A 21,076-nucleotide genomic window follows, 5' to 3' on the forward strand; every position below is an offset into this window, starting at 1 on the left:
CCTGAAATCCCGATCTGTGTGCCCTGAAATCCTGATCTGTGCCCTGAAATCCTGATCTGTGCCCTGAAATCCTGATCTGTGCCCTGAAATCCCGATCTGTGTGCCCTGAAATCCCAGTCTCTTCCTGCTTGTGGCTGGAATACATTCCCTGTGGCTGGAATACTCTCCCCGTGTGCATCCTGTGCTGCATGTCCACACTCCAGCATGTCTAAATATATATATTTATTACCTGAGCGTTTATAAATATATATAGAGAGCGAGTGGGGCGTGCCAGGGTGCTGAGTGCACACCTTTGACATCTGCTGATAATTCCGAGTTGCTGATGAGGACGTGATGCTGTTTAGAGGACAAAAAAAGGCCGTAAATTCGGGGGGAATTTGGGATTCTCGGCTGGCTCGCGGTGCACGCTCCCTCCTCCAGCCTTTGGATCCCGCGGGATTCATTCCATGTCTCACCTGGCTGTGGTGGTGGAAACCTTCTTGCCCATGAATTATATAAATCTAAATAGGAAAAGGTGATTTTAGAGCCTCTCCCGTAGAAGTAGAGCCCGTAGAGAGTAGCGCAGCCCTCTCTTAATGCTCGGTGTAAAATAAACCTCCTCTGACCACAGGAGGGGACCAGGCAGCAGCAGAGCCCAAACGGGACAAACTCCCGTCCATCAATGACTTGGACAGCATTTTTGGCCCCGTGCCGTCCCCCAAATCTGCTGCTGCCACCGCAGAAGACAAGTGGGTCAATTTTTCCGATCAATCCCCGGAAAACGCTCCTCCGGAATTGTCGCCCCGGGAAAAAGCTCCGTCTCCTCCGGCGGCCGCGGGCAGCCCGGCCGAGCATCCCCGCCCGCTGCCCTCGCCGCTGCAGCTGGAAGAAGCTCCCAAGAAGCTTTCCGAGCAGCCCCACCTTAAGGATGATTCCGCCGAGCCCGTCGCCTCTCCTAAAGATTTTGGGCCGGGCCAAAGAGCCACCCCGCCGCCCCCTCCGCCGCCCACCTACCGCGCCGTGGTCTCGTCCCCCGGCCCGGCCGCCGGCACGGGAAGCACCAGCGGTACGTGCTGTGAGCTCGGGTGTGCTTCGCTGTGGCCGTGGTGTGTCCCAGCCAGCCGTGCCGCGCTTCCAGCCTGTGTCCTGCGTCCTTCCCTGCGCTCCCGTGCGGCTCAGAGGTTCCCCCAAAGCTCCCCGGAGCCGCCCATTCTCCCACCCCAAAATCTGGCGCGGGGTTGTTGTTGTTGTTGTTGTTGTTGTTGTTGTGTTCTCCGTGGGAATGGAAATGTTCCAGGAGAATCGTCTGGGTGAGCCTCAGGTGCAGGGTTTGGGATTTTGGGGTGTTTTTTTTTAAGCGCATCCTCTCATCCCGGTAATTCACGGGTGTGAACGGCGCTCGGTTCCTGCTGGGATGGGGGGATGCGTTCCGGGGTGAACCTCTCCCGCGGGAGAAGCTCTGCCTGCCTTCACCCGCTTAATTATAACGGCTCATTAGGGCAAACGAGCTGGGGGAGGCTGAGTTTACTCACAGGAGCTGCAGCCTGAGCTTGTTCTTTCAGGGCCTGACCCCGGCTCAGCCCCTGTGCTCCCACCCAAGGTGGCTTTTTGTGGGAATCACCCCACGGAGCCTTGAGGAACCCGCACTGGTGGTGGGGTGGGGTGGGGTGGGGTGTGCAGCCCCCCAGCTCCGTATCCGAGTCCTGTCACCCTCCTCGTGGGAGCCTGGAATTTGTGTCCCTTTCCTGGGGGTTTTGTCACTTCCAGGAGCGTCCCCTGAGTGTGGCTGGTGCTGCAAGTGTGGCTTTGCTTCAGTGCTGGTGGCTTTTCTGTGCTGGCTCGGGGGGTGGGTGGGGTCCCTGTGGGGGCTGCAGGGTCCAGCCTGAGCTGGAACTTCTCCAGGAGCTCCCAGGAGCGGGAAACGCCGGGATTCATCCGGGCTCTCCCAGCCCGTTCCCTACTGAGCACAGGATGGAGAAGCACCAGGGGCTCCCCACGTGGGGATGGATGGATGGAATCCATGGATGGATGGATGGATGGATGGATGATGGATGGATGGATGGATTGAATCCATGGATGGATGGATGATGGATGGATGGATGGATGATGGATGGATGATGGATGATGGACGGATGGATGGATGGATGATGGATGATGGATGGATGGATGATGGATGATGGACGGATGGATGATGGACGGATGGATGATGGACGGATGGATGATGGATGGATGGATGATGGATGGATGGATGATGGATGGATGGATGATGGACGGATGGATGATGGATGATGGATGGATGATGGATGGATGGATGATGGATGGATGATGGATGGATAGATGGATGATGGACGGATGGATGGATGATGGACGGATGGATGGACGGATGGATGGACGGATGGATGGACGGATGGATGGATGATGGATGGATGATGGATGGATGATGGATGGATGATGGATGGATAGATGGATGATGGACGGATGGATGGATGATGGACGGATGGATGGATGATGGATGGATGATGGATAGATGGATGGATGGATGATGGATGGATGGATGGATGATGGATGGAATCCATGGATGGATGGATGGATGATGGACGGATGATGGTTGGACGGATGGAGGACGGATGGTTGGATGGATGGATGATGGACGGATGATGGTTGGACGGATGGAGGACGGATGGATGGATGGATGGATGGATGATGGATGGATGGATGGATTGAATCCATGGATGGATGGATGATGGATGATGGACGGATGATGGTTGGACGGATGGAGGACGGATGGATGGATGGATGATGGATGGATGATGGATGGACGGATGGATGATGGATGGATGATGGATGGATGGATGATGGATGGATGGATGATGGATGGATGATGGATGGATAGATGGATGATGGACGGATGGATGGATGATGGATGGATAGATGGATGATGGACGGATGGATGGATGATGGATGGATGGATGGAATCCATGGATGGATGGATGGATGATGGACGGATGATGGTTGGACGGATGGAGGACGGATGGAGGACGGATGGATGATGGATGGATGATGGATGGATGATGGACGGATGGATGGACGGATGGATGATGGATGGATGATGGATGGAATCCATGGATGGAATCCATGGATGGATGGATGGAGCAGCCCCGCTCAGCCTGTCCCAGAGGATGCACATCCCTTCTCCAGGAATTATCTCCTGTCTCAGTCTGGACTGCTTTGCCTCCCTCTGCACCTCGGTGTTCCCAGGGCTGGGAATCCAAAGTGTGGCCACAGCCGCACAAAAAGGGTGCAAACCCTCCAAAAGCTGCGTCAGATCCAGCACCTGCCCCGCTCCTCCTGCCTTCCCAAGGCTCATTTTTGGGTGCTGTGGAGCAGAACTCCCCCAGGATCTCCCCCTGCCCTCAGCTCCCCTGGCTGGCACCGGGGCAGGCTCACGCTGGAAGGGTTGGGTTGGAAGGGATCCCAAAGCTCGTCTTGTTCCAACCCCCTTCCACCTCCCCTCGTTGCTCCGAGGCCAGCATTCCAGCAGATTTCACATTCCATGCTGGTTTCCACATGCTGTCAGCTTCTGGTGCAGGAAATACCCATCCCCTGGGTGGAAGCCACAATCTGCCCGGGGCTTTGGCCACAGAACTCACCTGGGGAGGCTCCATCCTGTGACACTGAGTCCTGCAAGGTCACTTTTCCCTCAGTCTTTCCCATTTTGAAAGGCTTTCATTGGGGTAAGGAAGGAAAAATTCAAACGTTGGATCCCAAATTAGGCCTTGAAATAAAAGCAGCTTGAATTTTGGAGTTGTGCAAAGGAATGACTGGAATTTACTCCCTTTAATCCAGGCCCTCTCTTGTCTGAGCCTGCTCTCCTTCACCTCTTCTTGTTTCTATAAACCCAGCTTTGATCTCTAGCTCATATTAAGCAATCACCCAAAAAACATAGGAAATTATTCTCTTGGAAGTGGGAAAGCGATGAAGTCGTCACCTCCTCAGTCTGAGCCAAGCACGGAGCTGCTGCACTCCAGGGAAGCTGTCCTGGGCCAGCTGTCCTGGGAACGAGCTGGGATCTCCCTCCCGTTCCTGCTGCCCTTCACATCCTGGTGCTCCAGCTGCTGCTGGGCTCTCCTGGAAGGAATTCCCGTGCGTGGAGCGGAGCAGGCTCCTGGAACCCCCGTGAAGCTCCTGTTGCCTTTTCCATTTGATCCCAGGAATTCCCTATGCAGCAGGGCCAGGGCCCGTGTGAGCCCTGGGATCAGCTCCTCTTCCTTGGGAGACTCTTCCAGAGGCTTGGGAGCTGTGCTGTGCTCCCAGAAATCCCAGAACCTTCCTCTCCCTTCTTTGCTGGGCCAAAGCTTTGCCCTGTGATGAGAATCCCTAATTCCCAGCAGGTTCATCCATCACCCTATCCCTCCTGCCCCTATTTTTTGGGGAAAGCCGTAAAACTCCTCCCGTGCCGACTTTCCGGAGGGAACCGGGCATTGAGCAGCCCCCGCCAGGAATCCACGGGCATCGACCGTTCTGGAACGTTCTGTGCCCATCTCTGGGGGTGCTCTGGGGCGGGCAGCAGTGGGGCAGAGCCTGTGGGGTGCTCACAGCTCCCGTTTGTTGCAGGTTCCTCGTCCCCGGCTCGTCCCGGAACGCCGCTGGCCACGTGTGGCACCCCACCACCGCCACCGCCCCGACCCCCGTCCCGGCCCAAGCTGCCCCCTGGCAAACCCCCCGTCAGCGATGTGGTACGTGGGGAGGGGCGGGGGGCATTCCCAGGCTGGAATCCCGGGATGGGATGGGCTTTTCCAGGGTTTGTCCAGGGGGGGAATTCCCCGAGGGAAGGGCAGTGCCAGCCCGGTGGTGCCAGCCACCACGGGCCAGGGTCACGGCAGGGGATGGGATGGGATGGGAATGTGCCCCAGGGAAGGGCTGGGGGGCAGTTCCAGATGTCCCAGGAGCGGTGCCTGGCTCAGGGGGTGCCCAGCCCCTGTCCCGTGTGCCACCCCAGCTGCCTCAGGTAAGGTGGGAGGGTTTTAGGGTTGATAATGAGGGTACAAAATGATAAAATGACTTATTATTAGACAAATTCTGTTGGATTCTGTTGATTAAATGACCCCAGAATGATCCCTAAGGGCCTGGGGAGCTGGCACCTGCTGGGCACCGCTCCCTTCCCCGTGCCCAGCCCGTTCCATCCACCCCACGGCCCCCGGAGCTCCCATCCCCGGTGTGGATGGCTGGGAATTTCACCCCATGCTGGGGATCACCTCATTTCCCAGCTCCAAGCTCAAATGCCATCAGCATTTTGTCATTCACCTAATGACAGCTCAAATCACTCCCATTTTTTCTCTGGGACACCAGCAGAGCCATCGGGAGGGCCCAGGCAAAATTGTATTTGTTTGAATCGAACATTTCTGTGCGGATTTCCCTTTAACTTTGTGTTCTTTTATGTTTCTCTCCAGTCCAGGCCTTTTAGCCCTCCCATCCACTCCTCCAGCCCTCCTCCGATAGCACCTTTAGCCCGTGCTGAAAGTACTTCTTCCATCTCTTCCACCAATTCCCTGAGCGCAGCCACCACTCCCACCGTCGGTAAACACACACAGCGCCGCTGTTCTCTCACCTTTCCTGCGCCCTCGGGTCATTCCTGAGGCCTTTGCACTCCCTAGGTCCTTCTCTGGGGTCGGACTCGTTTGTTTTCATCGGGGGTTTTAGATGCCAAAAGGGATTCCAGGGGGATCAGCTGCCAGGGAAGTTTGTCCAAATGTTGTGGGAAATGGGTGTTTGGTGAAAGTCAGGGGAGTTATGATATAAAATGTGGTTCTGGGCTGTAAATTGGGGCAAAATAAGCTTTTTTTTTTGGCAGGGGATGCTTGTGCCTGGAGGGGAGCGGGGCTGGAAGCCAGACCTGGGGGTGCAGGAATATTGAATCTCTTGGAATGTCTTAAATTCCCACTTAGAGCAGTAAGAGGAAAAGGGGTCTCGGAAAAGCCTTTTCCCAGCAGCTTGGCACGTCCTAGGGCAGAACCAAACACCGCCCTTTCCTTTTGGAGGCACATCCCGACAAAAAGCGGGGTTTCCCAAAACCCCGGGGCTGAGACAAGGAACGGGAATCGAGTCTGGCTGGCAGCTCCCAGCTCCAGGCGCTGGGTCCCCCCACGCCTCCCTCCCCTCTGTCCCCTCCTGTCCCCTCTGTCCCTGCTGCCAGCGCTCCCCCTTCCTCCTCCTCCTCCTCCTCCTCCTCCTCCATCCCTGCCAGCCCTGGCTGCCGTCCCCCCGCTTCCCGCAGCTCCATCTCCTCCCAGGATCACCTCCCTCCTCTGTCTTTTCTTCCCAAGCCTCTGGAAAAGCCAGCCTGGCGGGAGCTCCCGTGCGCTCGGCCGCCGCGCTGGCCGCAGCGCTTGTCGCTGCTGTCACCCTGGGGAGCGGTGGCACTGCCACCCAGGAAGGTGACACCGCTGTCCCCGCGCTGCCGGTGGCCCCGAGCCCTCCCAGTGGCTTTGCTGGAGTCTCCGAGCGCGTCTCCATCCTGTTGTTGCTTCACTCTCAGGTGTTGTGGGTGCTCGTCCCTGTTCCGGCTGTCACTGTCACAGCACCTCGCTGGGGAAATGTCACCTGGACAGGGAACTGGGAAATGTCACCTGGACAGGGAACTGGTGAAATGTCACCTGGACAGAAAAGTCACCTGGACAGGGAGCCGGGAAATTGTCACCTGGACAGGGGACTGGTGAAATGTCACCTGGACAGAAATGTCACCTGGACAGAAATGTCACCTGGACAGGGAGCTGGGAAATGTCACCTGGACAGAAATGTCACCTGCACAGCGAGCCCTGTGCTGCAGGCACCACTGGTGGCACCGCTGGTGGTGCCTGAGGCACCCTGAGCGGTGCCTGAGGGCACGGTGGCCACAGGGACAAGGTTTTAGGGGAGGGGACAGCCAGGCTGAGGCCAGAGCCGGTGCCAGGGGCTGCGGGAGGCTGGGAGGGTGACGGGAGCGAGCTGAGGGCTGCTCCTGCCACCCGAGCCCAGCCTCTCCCTTTGGATTTCTTTTTTTTCCTCTCATGTGTTTTTGGGAACAAAAGCTGCTGTTGGGTGATTTAATGAGCTCCCCGTGCTGAGCAGAGGGGCAGAAGTTGGGGTCCCACACCCTCCGTGGAGGTTTCCTGGGAGGAGAGCCAAAATTCGGGCTCTGGGGTCACCCCTGCCTGGGGAACTCCAAAGGGGGCAGCCAGGAGGAGCATCCCAGGTTTTGTAGTGTTGCACTTCCAGCTCCGTGCACAGGTCATGCTGAGTGGGAAGGGATCTATGGGATCATGGATCCAACTCCTGCCCTGCACAGACCCCCCAACATTCCCACCCTGCACATCCCTGGGAACGGTGTCCAAACATTCCTGGAGCTGCTGCGGCAGCCTCGGGGCCGGGACCATTCCCTGGGGATGTGGGCAGTGCCAGCCCCCTCTGGATGAGGAACTTTTCCTGCTGGAATCCAACCTAAACCCTGGGAAAAGCTGTTTGGGACAGAGGCAGAGAGAGGCAGGGGTTGGGATCTGCGTTGTCCCCAGCCAGGGTGAGCATCCAGGGAAATCCACAGCAGAGGAGGGAGAACTTGCAATTCCCAAAAGAGGAGGAGCTGGGGGGGGGGAGGCGTGCAGGGATGGGATCAGGGACAGCTGCAGGTCCCGGGGGGCTGGGACACCCCGATCCAGCCGGGGCTGGAGTCTGTCCCCACCTCATTCCCCGTCTCCCGTTCCCTGCGGCAAAGTCTGATGGAGTTTGTCCGGGAGCGCGGGGGGGATGCTCCATCTCCGTGTCCTCCGTGCTGTTCTGGTGTGCTTTCCTCGTTGGCTGCATGTCAGTCTGGACAATTCCTGGCAGAGCAAGGAGCTGTTTGATTCCCGTGTCGGTGCCTTTTCCGTCATTTCTCTGTCTCTGCGTTGACACGAGTGCGCTGCTTGGTTTCACTTGGGATCCGTGTTTTCATTCTTTTTGTGTTCTTTTTTTTTTTTTTTTTTCTTCCTTTCTTTTCTTTCTTTCCTTTGCGTTTCTTCTGCTTGTGTTATCAGAGGATGATGCTTTTATTGACAAACTGCCCGCGTTTGAAAGGCGCAGTGAAACGCCGGCAGGTACTGTACTAGCAGGGAAATTTCCAAGATTTTCCAAAGAAATCCGCCTTCGGAGCGGCACCCACCGCTCGCAGCACCTTGCATGACAGTTTCTCAGTGACTCAAAGGACTTGGAGGTGGAAGGTTGGCACCTCCCGAATTCCAAAAGGTTCATCTGACAGCTCGAAAAGCTGTTTTCCCCCCACTCACACCCCCCCGATCCCGAGTTATTCCAGCGTGGCGGCTTTGGAGGCGGTGGGAGCGCAGGGTTGCGATGGGAAGGGGAGGACTCCAGCTAGGATCCGCTGCTCTGTGTGTGTGTGTGTGTGTGTCCGGTTCTCTGCAAGTGTCGTGTCCTGAGATGCGAGTGCGAACGTGTCACTGTCCCTGAGTGTCACCGCGGGGTGGCACCCGGAGCAGCATCCCGCCGGGAATGCTGAGGAGCGCAGGCACAACCCGCCAGCAGCCGACAAACCTCTTCTACCGTGGCCAAAAAACCAAAACCCCTCCAAAGCGCTCAGCCAGCGGGCAGAACGACTCTTCCATCTGGGCTTCCATAGCTTTGCTTCCCGCTTTGCGTCCCGAGCCAGCGGCCGGTGTCACATCCCTGTCCCTGCACGTGTGACCGCCCCGCAGCGCCTCGCCCCCTCCCCGTAGCGACATTAATGACCTGCTCTGTGACTCACACTGTGTCCTTCTCTCTCCCTCTCCTTAACCTTTCCCATCCCGCTTCAACTCCTGGCCATACAGAGAATGAACAGCCTTCCCTCGTTTGGTTTGACAGAGGAAAGTTTTATTTGACTTTCGAAGGTAAGTAGTGCAAAGCACAGCCGGTAACCGCTCGCTCCCCTCGCTCTCTCGCTCCCGGGGTTCCCTTCCGAGGCTCCATCCAATCCAGCTTTCCAGGCTCCATCCAATCCAGCTTCCCGTGAGGAATGCTATGCCCGCTCGGATGGCATCGCCGGTCCCACCGGAATCGCTTTTGGTTTGATTTGTGCCATTTGTCCCGCTGATCTCTTTTTTAGTTTTACTCGTTGATTTACTTTGCCAAAAAAAAAAAACAAACCAAACCAACCAACCAAAAAAATAATCCGACCCAAGCAAACAAAAAAAAACCCAAAGGAACATTCCGAATATTCCCAGACGGAGGTGAAAACCAGGGAGCGGAGCCGCTTGCACTGCCGAGGAACTTGACTCTGCCAACCAGGACTTCTCCCCCTCTCGCTCCCCGGAGCGGGCTGGGTGCGGTCGATCCAAACCCAAAGGGTGTCGGATCCCCTCCTCCCATCCCAGATTTCGGCAGGAAAGGCTCCGGGAATGCGCTGGCAGCTCCGGCACCACCCGGGAGCCGCTGCCAGGTTGTGCTGCTGGGGCGCTCGCTCGGAAGTGCCGGAGGGTTTTGGGTCCCTCGTGGATGAGGGGCTTTGGGGAGGATGCAGGCAGGGGAAAACCTCGGTTTGGGGCCCATGGCACCTTCTCCGAGCAGTGTCACATCCCAGAGGGACAGAGCGGGAGCGGCCGGTCCTGCCGGGAGAGCCCCGAGGCTTTGGGGAGCTCCATCCCGCAGGCACCGAGCCAGCATTTCCCTTGGAACAGCGGGAGGAACAGCGGGAGGAACAGCGGGAGGAAAAGCGGGAGGAAAAGCGGGAGGAAAAGCGGGAGGAAAAGCGGGAGGAAAAGCAGGAGTTTTGCTCGCAGAGGGGAGGGATTCCCGCAAATCCCCAGGGAGCGCCTGGGAGCTGTTGTGGAGCCCGCGGGCCGAGCTGGGGGGTGACTCCGTGTGGCATTCCCAAAGTGTCCCCTCCTGCAAAGGAGTGGCCCAGGGTGGCACTGCCTGGCTGGGGACACCAGGGTGGCACTGCCCATTTGGGGACACCAGGGTGCCTGGCTGGAGATGAAAGGAGTGGCCCGGGGTGGCACTGCCCCGCTGGGGACACCAGGGTGGCACTGCCCCGCTGGGGGTGACAGGAATGGCCTGGGATGGCACTGCCCGGCATGGGCTGCTCGGGTCACGGAGCAAACCCGTCCTGGTGACTGTGATGGCTGAGCAGCAGCAGAAGGCAGGGATCAAGCACCAGGGCTCCTTAATTTCCTCCTTTTTCCTTGACCCCAAGGTCCCCACTCCAACAATTCCCACTTCGCTGTCCTCACTCCAGCAGACCCAGGAGCTGCTCCCTCCTGGTGCCCAAATCCCTGTTTGGGTTTCCTTTCTCAGGAAAGCTCTGTTGGGAGCTCTGGGAAGAGCTGAGCACAGCAGGGACAGCGTTTTCCCTCAGCAGGAATATTCCAGCTCCACATTCTGCTCCGTGTCTCCTTCCTGCCCCTCGCTCAGCCCAGCGGCAGCGCTGCGCATTTGGGGCTTCTCTCGTGCCTCGGAATCTGAACCTTGGATTGGAATTCTTGGAGCTGGTTCTGGTGGTGTGAATGGTCTGGAGCACGGGGTGGGATTATCCCGGGAATGCAGGAGTGTGGCACTGCCTCCAGGATCATCCCACAGCTCAGCAAGGAGCTGTCTCGCTTCCACATGAAAGTTTATCTCTAAATATTTAATCCCAGCTCGATAAATAAAAAAAAAGATAAACTTGATGTGCAGGGAAGCGAGAGGAAATGGGCTGAGTTTGGTGTCTGGAACTCAGGGCATGGAATGCCAGAAGGGAAATGATGTTTTCTTTCTGCATTTGGGAGTTTTTTTTGTGGCAAGATCCATGTGCTTGATGAGCACGGGGCAGTTTGTCCTGTGTGGAAGGAGCTGTGGCGATGCTGTCGTGCAGAATCATGTTCTAGGACCCCCTGGCTACTCCACTGCTGCATTTTCCACTTCTTGCAGGGAAAAACAAGGCAAGTTAGGCTGATCTGCTGCTTATGGTTGGATCCAAAGCTCCATAAAGTGGATTTTTTTTCTCTCTCTGTTATTATCAGGTTGTTTGTGCAAATGAAATGTTTATAAGAATGGCTTTTGAAGCAGGAGCTGGCAAGGCAGGTTTGGGGTGGAGTTGTGCCACAGCGACTGGGTTTGTCTCTCAGGTTTCTGGACAATAATTGCAATGCTTATAATAGTTTATACATTTATTTTTTTAGTGAAAAAACCTGAGCATAAAAATGAATTCATTCTCTGGAGCCATGAAGGGAAGGATTTATGGATTCTTGAGGGAAGAGTGGAGGGAACTGAGCACCCCAATTCCACCCACGTGGTGTTCAGACCATCAGAAATGAGGATGTTCTGTTGCTGTTGGACTCACATTCCCACACCCCAGCTGAGCCTGGGGATCCGTGAGATCTCCCTGCTCACTCCTGATTCTTCACTCTGGAGAATCAAGGATGCAGAGGAAGAAGCAGAGATGAAAAACGAGGAGTGTGGTGGTGTGGGAGAGCCCTGCCCCACATTCCATGCTCTGCCACGGGCTCCAGGCTAAACCCAGCTGGGATTTGTGCATTTGGGAGCTGGGTCTTTCCTTCTCCAAGGAACGATGATCCCATTGCCAAGCCCTTCCCTACGAGGCTCCTCTGCTGGTTGATGGCCCCGGGTTCCCCCTCCTCATCCAGACTTTGGAGATGTTTTTCCATCTGTATTTCTGGGTGGATGCAGTGGGAATATCCCGGGTTTGGTGCTCTGAGGGGTCTGGAGCTCTGGGAGGGGAGTAAGAATTTGCTGCCAGTGGTGTCTTTGGGCAGGGATTGTAGGAAACGTGGTGTCCCCCGTGCTGCACGTCCCCTCAGCCATGGGGGTCTGGGGTGTCCCGCGGTTCTGGGGAGCTGCCCATGTCCTCACCTGGAGCTGTGTCTGTTCTTCAGTGGGAATTCCACCAGGGAATATCCTGGGCTGTGGCCTCAGGAGGCTCTGGGCTCGTTAGGATAATGAATGTGTGTGTGACACGGGTCTGGTGTGTGTGGGTGAGGTGTTCCATCCCGGAACAGCCGGATACACTCCCTGAGCATCCCCATCCCAGGCTGCAGCTGGAATCTCTGATTCCCCTGAGCCTCTTGGGATGTGTGGCACCTGGGGCTGCTCCCATTTTTTACACTTTTAGACCTTGGAAGGGAAAATCCCTCATCTGCACCTCGAGGAAGGAGCACTGGGATTTATCCATTAACGCTCTTGGAAAGGTGTGAGGATCCCTCCTTGCCGGTGGAAACCATCATTTCTCCCATTAAAATACCCAAACTCAAAGTGTAATTGAAGTGACACAAGTGCTTCCCCTGGGAGATGTGGCAAATCCCAATTCCCTGCCCCCAAACCCCTGTTAGTCCCAGGGTGCAGCAACGGGAAGCAGCAGGGAAAGAAGGGAAAGGATCATTTTTGAGGATGGCCCAAGGAGAGGAGATCCCCAGGAAGGTGACACCTTTTGCTCAGCTTTGCTTGGGCAAATATCCCGATATCCCTTATCCTCTCTGCCTGGGGAGGTGCTGCCCTTCCCAGGGCTGGCGTTGGAATTCCTACGGCTTTGGAATTCCGACGGCTCTGGCTGGAGCTGGCAGGAGCTCGCACACTCCGGGAAAACCTCGGGCTGGATCCATCCCTTCTCCCAGCCTGGCAGCGATGGTGATGGAGCGAGGTGGCCCCTGGACGAGCTGCCCCTCTGGAGTCCTTTGCTGTTCTTTTTTAGCTGCTTTGGGGTGAAACAATCCTCGTGCTTCACCCGCTCTGCAGGACGGGGGGATCAAAATAAGGCTCCAGAATGGGGCATGGCAGGGAATAGGTGAGCCTGAAGGGCGGTGCCAGGGCAGGGGATGATCTCTCCAGGGGTTTTTGGGTGTCTGTGGAATCCTTGGACATCTTTGGGTACTTTCCATGAGGAAGAGGGCGGTGGGCACCACCTTGGTGCTGGCCACGGGACTCGTGGTCCCAGGGAGGGTTTCCAGCACACCTGGAGCTCCTGCGGAGCCCTGCGGTGACGATTTCATCCTCAAACTTTGTCTTTTGGAAACAACAACACCTGGCCAGCAAAGGGAAACCTGTGTGTGATCCTGCAGGGCTGAACTACTTTAGAGCCTGGCAAGTGTCCGTGGATGCACAGCACCACCGAGGCAAACTTTTCCACTGGAATCCACATGATTCCAAATCATGGAATCCTAGAACGGTTGGGTTTGGAAAGAACCTGAAATCTCGGCTTCTTCCAGCTTGTTCCAGCTTCCACCATCCCAGCTGGCTCCTGTCCAAGCTGGGCACTTCCAGGGATCCAGGGGCAGCCACAGTTTCTCTGGACACCCTGTGCCAGTGGCTCTGTTTTCCCAGGTTTCCGACGATCCGCAGATTTCGGGCGCTGAGGTTTCCGCGGAGCGAGCGGGGCGCGGAGCTGGCAGGAGAGGAGAGCAGAGTGTGCCGGGGATTGCAGGACCCCCTCAGCTCGGGGCGGGGGACATCAGGGGGCCGCTGCCACCACCCCGATCCCCAGGGGCAGCCTGAGCCCCCCGGCTGTGCCACAGGGAACCCCCCCAGCCCCTTTTTGCGGGGCCCAAAAAGCGACTGCAAAAACTGTCATGCAAAGGCTGCCGTGCGTGGCAGCCCCCGCATGCTGCTCCCGCCTGGCCACCTCCATCCATCCTTTTCTTTGCTTGCTTTTGGCAGCGGGGGCGGGCGTTGGGCGGTGTGTTGGGGAGGGGAAATAAGATCATTTTTTTGTGAAAAGCCTCATCCAAAGCTTGGGGGATTTTTAAATTTTTTTTTTGGTGATTTGCCCATCGAGTCAGGCTGGGGGGCCGGGCAGCGGGGCCGGGCAGGTGCCAAGGGGACATCTCTGCTCTGTTGCAGGCTCGTCACGAGGCCCCAGCCCCCTGACCATGGGGGCACAGGACACGCTGCCCGTGGCCGCGGCCTTCACCGAAACCGTCAATGCCTACTTCAAAGGCGCTGACCCCAACAAGTAGGTGCTGACCCCCGGTTTTGGGGTGTCCCTGGGTGGGTTTTGGGGCTTGGAGGGGGACGGGAGGTGGTGGGGTGTGTGGGGGCTGCCGTGGTGCCCCGTGTGAAGGTGTTTCTGCTGGGGGAAAGGAAAGTGAGGAGTTTGTGTGAGGAATCCGGGGGTGTGGGCGCAATTTTCTGAGCCTGAGAGAGTTCCAGCCTCTCGGTGGCTGATCTGTTTCCCAAGGGAAAACCTTTTGGGAAACTTTTCTCTCTCAAGGACTGTTTTGTAAATAAGATTTTAGTTCTCAATACAAAGACAGATGTTCTGAGATGTTTTTTCTCTTGTCCCAGCAGCGGGATGAGGGAGGTGTTGTTCCTTGTACCGATCGGGTTAACCTGTATCGGAACACCTCATAAAAAGGCTTGAAAACCCTGAAATAAAGGCTTTTCTCCGCCTGAGGAAATAAAACCTCGGGTGCTGTGATATGAAACCTCACTTCCCACTTTGTGGGACGACACGGGGGCCACAGCCTTCCCCTCCCATGCCAAAACAGGATGGCATTCCAGCAGAAACTTGGAAAGCTTTCCCACCTGTGCTTTTAGACCCTCTAAAAGATAAAACCCAAAAGGGCAGACCGAGGACAAATTAATTTCACCAAAACACTGAATAACAGCAAAAAATAAGAAGCTTTAAACAGGGCAGCGATATTTAAGAGGATCCCTGTCAGCCCTTGTGCTGTTTCTGCTCTCTCTGAGGCCAGCAGAGCGCAGGGTGGGGAGGGGGGACTGTCCCCACACCATCCATGGTGCTTTCCCTCCCTCTCTGCTGCATTTTGAGCCCCCTTTGCCCGCCCTGGCTCTGCTCTGGGCGCTGCAGGTGCATCGTGAAGATCACGGGGGAGATGGTGCTGTCCTTCCCGGCGGGCATCACCCGACACTTTGCCAACAACCCCGCTCCGGCCGTGCTCACCTTCCGTGTGCTCAACTTCAACAGGCTGGAGCACGTCCTGCCAAACCCCCAGCTCCTCTGCTGGTAAGTCTTTCCCTCAGCAGCTCCCCCGGGGAATGCAGGATTCCAGGAAATCTGGGTGTTTGCAAGAGTGCGTGGCCTGAGGTATCTTCCTTGGAAGGGGATGTTGGGAATGAAACCCTCAAACCCTTAAATGCCTGGTAAAATCCCAGAGTGGTTCAGGTTGGGAGATCATCAGGATTATTCTGATAGATATCAGGATTATCCCATGGGCAGGGACACCACCCAGGCTGCTCCAAACCCATCCAGCCTGGCCTTGGGCACTGCCAGGGATCCAGGGACAGCCCCAGCTGCTCTGGGAATTCTATCCCAGGGCCTGCCCACCCTGCCAGGGAACAATTCCTGCAATCCCAAGATCCCATCCAGCCCTGCCCTCTGGCACTGACAGCCATTCCCTGTGTCCTGTCCCTCCATCCCTTGTCCCCAGTCCCTCTCCAGCTCTCCTGGAGCCCCTTCAGGCCCTGCAAGGGGCTCTGAGCTCTCCCTGGAGCTTCTCCTCTCCAGGTGAGCCCCCCCAGCTCTCCCAGCCTGGCTCCAGAGGGGCTCCAGCCCTGGAGCAGCTCCTGGGCCCCCTCTGGGCTCTGCGTCCTCCTGATGTGGGGCTGGGGCAGCTCTGCAGGTGCAGCCTCACCTAAGCGGGGCAGAATCCTCCCCTTTCCTGCTGCCCTCACTGGGGGATCAGCCCAGGACTTGGGGGGCTCTGAGTCACAGTGCAGATGGACCAGGAGAAGCTGGAGTTGTGTGGGACGGAGCCAATAGAATATAGAATGTATAATGTGTAATGTATAATACATAATATATGACCTATAATATATAATGTATCATGTATAAAGTATAATGCATCATGTACAATCTATATTAAAATTATAATTATAATATATATCATAATGTATAATATATATTATATAATATAAAATTATAATATATATTATTTAATAGATAATTATATGTTTTATATAATATTTTATCTATACTATACCATACTATACTATACTATACCATACTGTGCTATATTATACTAATATAATATAATATAATATAATATAATATAATATAATATAATATACATATAATAATATCTAGAGGCAGGACTGAGTGCAGCCCCTGTGCTGTGCAGAGCAGCTCTCTCCTGGCCAGGCAGGTTATCCCAAGGCTTCCTTCTCCTCTGTGCAGTGACAACGTGCAGAGCGACTCCAACTCCAAGGAGTTCTGGGTCAACATGCCAAATCTGATGACTCACCTAAAGAAGGTATCGGAACAGAAACCTCAAGCCACCTATTACAATGTGGATATGCTCAAATACCAGGTAGGGGTTTCTTTTGTGAGATAAAACTGTGCCCCCAAAATTAAAATAAATAAAAATTAAAAACTTGTGCTGATTATGGCTGTAAAACATGGTGTTTCCCTAGTGCAGAGTGGAGCTAATGTGAGGTGGGGGCTTGGTGTCCCACTGTCCCCTCTGTGTGGCTCTGGGTTGTCTGGCTTTAAGCCCAGTACTAAATGCAGCGGGAATTCAAGGTCTTGCCTCCGAATGCGATGTCCGCGTCTGTAAAATGGGATTTCTCCCTTCAGCCCTACGGAAACTAAATGTTTTTTCTGTCATTTTGGAAGGTATCTGCCCAGGGTATTCAGTCTACTCCATTAAACCTTGCAGTGAGCTGGCGCTGTGACCCTGCAAGCACTGACCTGCGCATCGACTACAAATACAATACAGAGGCAATGACCACACCGGTAGCTCTAAACAACGTCCAGTTCCTCGTCCCCGTCGACGGAGGAGTAACCAAACTTCAAGCTGTGCTTCCTCCTGCTGTCTGGTAGGGATTGCTCATCCTGGCCCCTCCTGGAATTCCCATCCTGCTGCAGGAGGGTCTGTGGGTGGGAGCTGGGGGCACGGTGGGAACCCAAATATTTGACCGCATTCCCATTCCCTTTCTCTTGGCATTCCCACAAGGAAATGGTCAGAGATGAAGGGATGTGTGCAGGCAGCAGAGCATCAGCCCTTATCTTGTGTTTTGGATGCTTTATCCAGGGTTTAGAGGGACGCACAGCCAGGCCCTGGCACAGGGAGCTCAGAGCAGCTGTGGCTGCCCCTGGATACGGCTTGGAGCAGCCTGGGATAGTGGGAGGCATCCCTGCCCTGGCAGGGAGTGGGACTGGATGAGATTTAAGATCCCTTCCAACCAAAACACTCTGGGATTCTGTGGAATTCTGTGATTTTGTCGCTGCCCTAGGCACTGGCACATTTCCACATCTCTTGTCCATTGCTCACCTGCAACCCTCATAACAATCATACAATTATTTCCTTTGGAAAAGCCTTCTAGCCCATCCATGAGCCCAGCACAGTGAAACCCAAATCCAAGCTCCCAAAATTTCCAGAGCAGCTCCCCCCAGCCAAACCCAGCCTTTAGCAAAATTCCAATTACTCCTTGGCAATGTCTTGATTCCTACAGAAACGCTCTTCTCCGTGTGTTTGCAGGAATGCCGAACAGCAAAGGATATTGTGGAAGATCCCCGATATCTCCCAGAAGTCAGAAAACGGAGGTAATCCTGCAAATCCTCACATCATTAATTCAGAACCCTTCAGTCAGACACCGACCCGCCGACGCTGCCGGCACGCAGGCCCAGAGCTCCGGATTCCTGCCGGGGCTCGCTGGGGACAAAACTATTTCATTTTGGAGCTTAAAAATCAGGGCTGTGTGCCACCAGCGCTGCTCTGCCAACCAGCCTGGCATCCCGAGGGGCATTCCCACGCCGGGCCGGGATGCGCTGGTTTGCCAAGCCCTTGGCTCCCGGTATTGAGGCCCAGCTTGCATCCCTGGATTGTTGTCTCCCATCAGAGCTTTTCCATGCGGAAAGCCATTCCTAGAGCTGGGATGTGTGGAAATCGGGATGGTGCTGGGAGGATGAGGTGGTTTGGGATGCGCCCCGCTCCATTCCTAGAGCTGGGATGTGTGGAAAGCGGGATGGTGCTGGGAGGATGAGGTGGTTTGGGATGCGCCCTGCTCTGCGCCGGCGCTGGGATGCTCCGAGCGCCGCTCCCGCTCACGGGGGTCTCTTTGGGGTTTCCATCGCAGGTGTGGGGTCGCTGCTGGCGCGGTTCCAGCTGTCGGAGGGGCCCAGTTCGCCGGCCCCGTTGGCCGTGCAGTTCACCAGCGAGGGCAGCACCTTGTCCAGCTGTGACATCGAGCTGGTGGGCGCCGGCTACCGCTTCTCCCTCATCAAGAAGAGGTTCGCGGCAGGTGGGTGCCGCGGCTCCTTCGGGATGGTCCCCGCAGGTCCCCACCGTGCTGGGAATGCTGCTGACGGGGGTTTGGTGGATGCTCAAGGCCACAGCTGCTGCTGCAGGGTGGGGACAGAGGGACAGCATGAAATAAATCCTGCTGCCGCTTCCCAGCCTCGCGTTTCGTGGCTCATTCCTGCTCCCGTGTGAAAGGAGAGGGCTGAGATCTCCAGGGCATCTCCTGCAAGAGCTTTGGCCCCGTTGCTGCAGGGAATAATGGGGATTATTCCTGATGTTCATTGCTGCAGAGAATAACAGGATTTTTCCTGGTGTTCATTGCTGCAGGGAATAACAGGAATTTTCCTTCATGTTCATTGCTGCAGGGAATAATGGGAATTTTTCCTTGTGTGCATAGCTGCAGGGAATAACTGGGATTTTTCCTCATGTTCACTGCTGCAGGGAATAATGGGAATTTTTCCTTGTGTTCATTGCTGCAGGGAAAAACAGGAATTTTTCCTCGTGTTCACTGTTGCAGGGAATAACGAGGATATTCCCTTGGGCCACAGGGCTGGTGGAGGTGGGCAAAAACTCTTGGGAATCAGGGCTGGTCCCTCCCCCCAGCTGATTTCCGATCCCGTTTCTAGGTAAATATTTGGCGGATAACTGATGGAAGCTTATGCAAGTCTATGGAAAATACTATGGAAAATACCCAAGGACTGCTGTGCGTGGAACGGGTTTTAATTACAGTTTAAGGAAAATGAACTAAATCCTGCACTTGGGACATTTCTGTTGGAAGTGTCGACAACTTTCAGCGTTTTTTTTCCTTGGAAAACACCGTCTTGACCAGTCCTCCAGTATTTACTTCTAGATGTAACATTGTTAATGGTTTTAAAATGTAATTATTGTATTTGTAAATTGTACTCATTCCAGTAAGGCTGTATTTTGGCAGTTAGACACTTGAGTTTTAGCATTTTCCCATTCATGAAATGGATGTAATTTAAACTGTGGTATATAAATCTAATAGTAGTACTGTTGAATGGCACAATGCTTACAGAGGTAGATTGCATTTTGTCAATATATACAATTTAAATACGATACCGGTAGCTGTTATGAAGGGGGTGCCTCAGCAAAAGAGAGTTCAGTAGAGCCCACAGGCTGATTTAATTTTCCTTCAGTCCTTAGTACGTCTCACAGCGATCAATAAAAAGCTCAACCTTCAGGTTCAGCTGGTCTAAGTCCAGAAAAATATTGATGGAAAAGTGGAGGTTCCTAGAACAGTCTCCCAGGTAGAAAATCTCACTTCTGCAAGGAGCGTTTACTCCAAATTTCCAGCTCCATGCTCTGTCACAGCTGCAGATTCCCTGCTGGAATTTCAGCAGCTCTTCCCTGCCCCGTGTGTTTTGCAGGGGCATGGATGAGGAAGGAAGCACAGAGAGGCTGGGTGCTCGCTCTGAGCTCACAGCACCAGCATAAAACCAGTTTTATCCTTCCTTCCTTCCTTCCTTCCTTCCTTCCTTCCTTCCTTCCTTCCTTCCTTCCTTCCTTCCTTCCTTCCTTCCTTCCTTCCTTCCTTCCTTCCTTCCTTCCTTCCTTCCTTCCTTCCTTCCTTCCTTCCTTCCTTCCTTCCTTCCTTCCTTCCTTCCTTCCTTCCTTCCTTCCTTCCTTCCTTCCTTCCTTCCTTCCTTCCTTCCTTCCTTCCTTCCTTCCTTCCTTCCTTCCTTCCTTCCTTCCTTCCTTCCTTCCTTCCTTCCTTCCTTCCTTCCTTCCTTCCTTCCTTCCTCCCTCCCTCCCTCCCTCCCTCCCTCCCTCCCTCCCTCCCTCCCTCCCTCCCTGCCTTCCTTCCTGCCTTCCTTCCTTCCTTCCTTCCTTCCTTCCTTCCTTCCTTCCTTCCTTCCTTCCTTCCTTCCTTCCTTCCTTCCTTCCTTCCTTCCTGCCTTCCTTCCTTCCTTCCTGCCTTCCTTCCTTCCTTCCTGCCTTCCTTCCTTCCTGCCTTCCTTCCTGCCTTCCTTCCTGCCTTCCTTCCTGCCTTCCTTCCTGCCTTCCTTCCTGCCTTCCTCCCTCCCTCCCTTCCTCCCTCCCTCCCTCCCTGGAATTGCAGCCACACCTGCTTCTCTATTTTAGCGCTCAGCTGGCTTGGAGAGATGAGAAAACACATGGAAGTGCTGGACTGGAGAATTGGGGACAAAATATTGTCCCTGTGCACTTTTCCCTGTCCCTTCCCATTCCAGACTCCTGGTGAGAGCTGGTGGCGCTGCTGCAGCTGAGTCAAACAGGAGAATTTGGCAATATCGAGAGGGAAAATGAAGGAATCTTTGTGGAATCAGACAGAGATGCACAGGAGCATCCATGGAATGGGGTTCTGGGACGTTGGGAATGTGTAAGATGACAAAAAGTGCTGATTTTACAAGTGTTGCCAGGCTTAGGGGGGTGCATTTTACATTGGAGAACAGCCTGGGTGTGTTGGGATGGGCTCACGGAGCAGTTTGGTGTAGGAAAAGGGAGATCTGTGCCCATCTGAAAAGAAAAGAAGGAAATGTGGGGATATTTCAGGTGTGAGGCGGCTCCCAGGCTGAGACTGGGGGGGTGAGCTGTGAGTTGACAAAAGGCAGCAGCAGGAAAGGAAAAGCACAATTCACTCCTGCAGCTTCCCACACCCTCACAGATTTTGGGAGAGCACTCCCCAGTGTTCCACTCCATGAATGATTTCCCCCCTGAACTGGAAATTTGTATAAAGTGTGTAGCTCACCCCTTTCTGACACAGGGCAAGAGTCAGGTCTATGCTGTGTACAATTGTTCCAAACCCATCCTTCCAAAAAAGATCCAGGGCAGAGACCTGAGAAAAAAAAAATGGATTTATAATGTAAATATTACCAGAAGATAGAGATTTTACTTTATATTTCATTTGAAAGACAAGGTGT

At 54.7% G+C, this 21,076-nt stretch overlaps 1 protein-coding gene across 2 annotated transcripts in view; it reads left to right on the top strand.

Annotated features, from left to right (window-relative positions):
* Positions 1–19,383, top strand: part of SGIP1 (SH3GL interacting endocytic adaptor 1) — a 53,213-nt gene extending 33,830 nt beyond the window's left edge. The window contains exons 13-23 of one of the 2 annotated variants that reach the window (XM_086902262.1): positions 611–1,045; positions 4,594–4,715; positions 5,430–5,556; positions 8,028–8,087; positions 13,816–13,927; positions 14,786–14,941; positions 16,112–16,244; positions 16,550–16,752; positions 17,415–17,479; positions 18,013–18,177; positions 18,803–19,205. In XM_086902262.1, coding sequence (XP_086758388.1) covers positions 611–1,045; positions 4,594–4,715; positions 5,430–5,556; positions 8,028–8,087; positions 13,816–13,927; positions 14,786–14,941; positions 16,112–16,244; positions 16,550–16,752; positions 17,415–17,479; positions 18,013–18,177; positions 18,803–18,825 — 1,601 coding nt within the window. In that variant the 3' untranslated portion in view covers positions 18,826–19,205. Of the gene's footprint in view, positions 1–610; positions 1,046–4,593; positions 4,716–5,429; positions 5,557–8,027; positions 8,088–13,815; positions 13,928–14,785; positions 14,942–16,111; positions 16,245–16,549; positions 16,753–17,414; positions 17,480–18,012; positions 18,178–18,802 lie in introns of both variants that reach the window. The other variant, XM_086902261.1, reaches the window with a different exon arrangement.
* The last annotated feature ends 1,693 nt before the right edge of the window (positions 19,384–21,076 follow it).

Source organism: Cyanistes caeruleus, chromosome 9 (genome assembly GCF_971803275.1).
Source record: "Cyanistes caeruleus chromosome 9, bCyaCae1.hap1.1, whole genome shotgun sequence".
Taxonomy (NCBI): Eukaryota; Metazoa; Chordata; class Aves; order Passeriformes; family Paridae; genus Cyanistes; species Cyanistes caeruleus.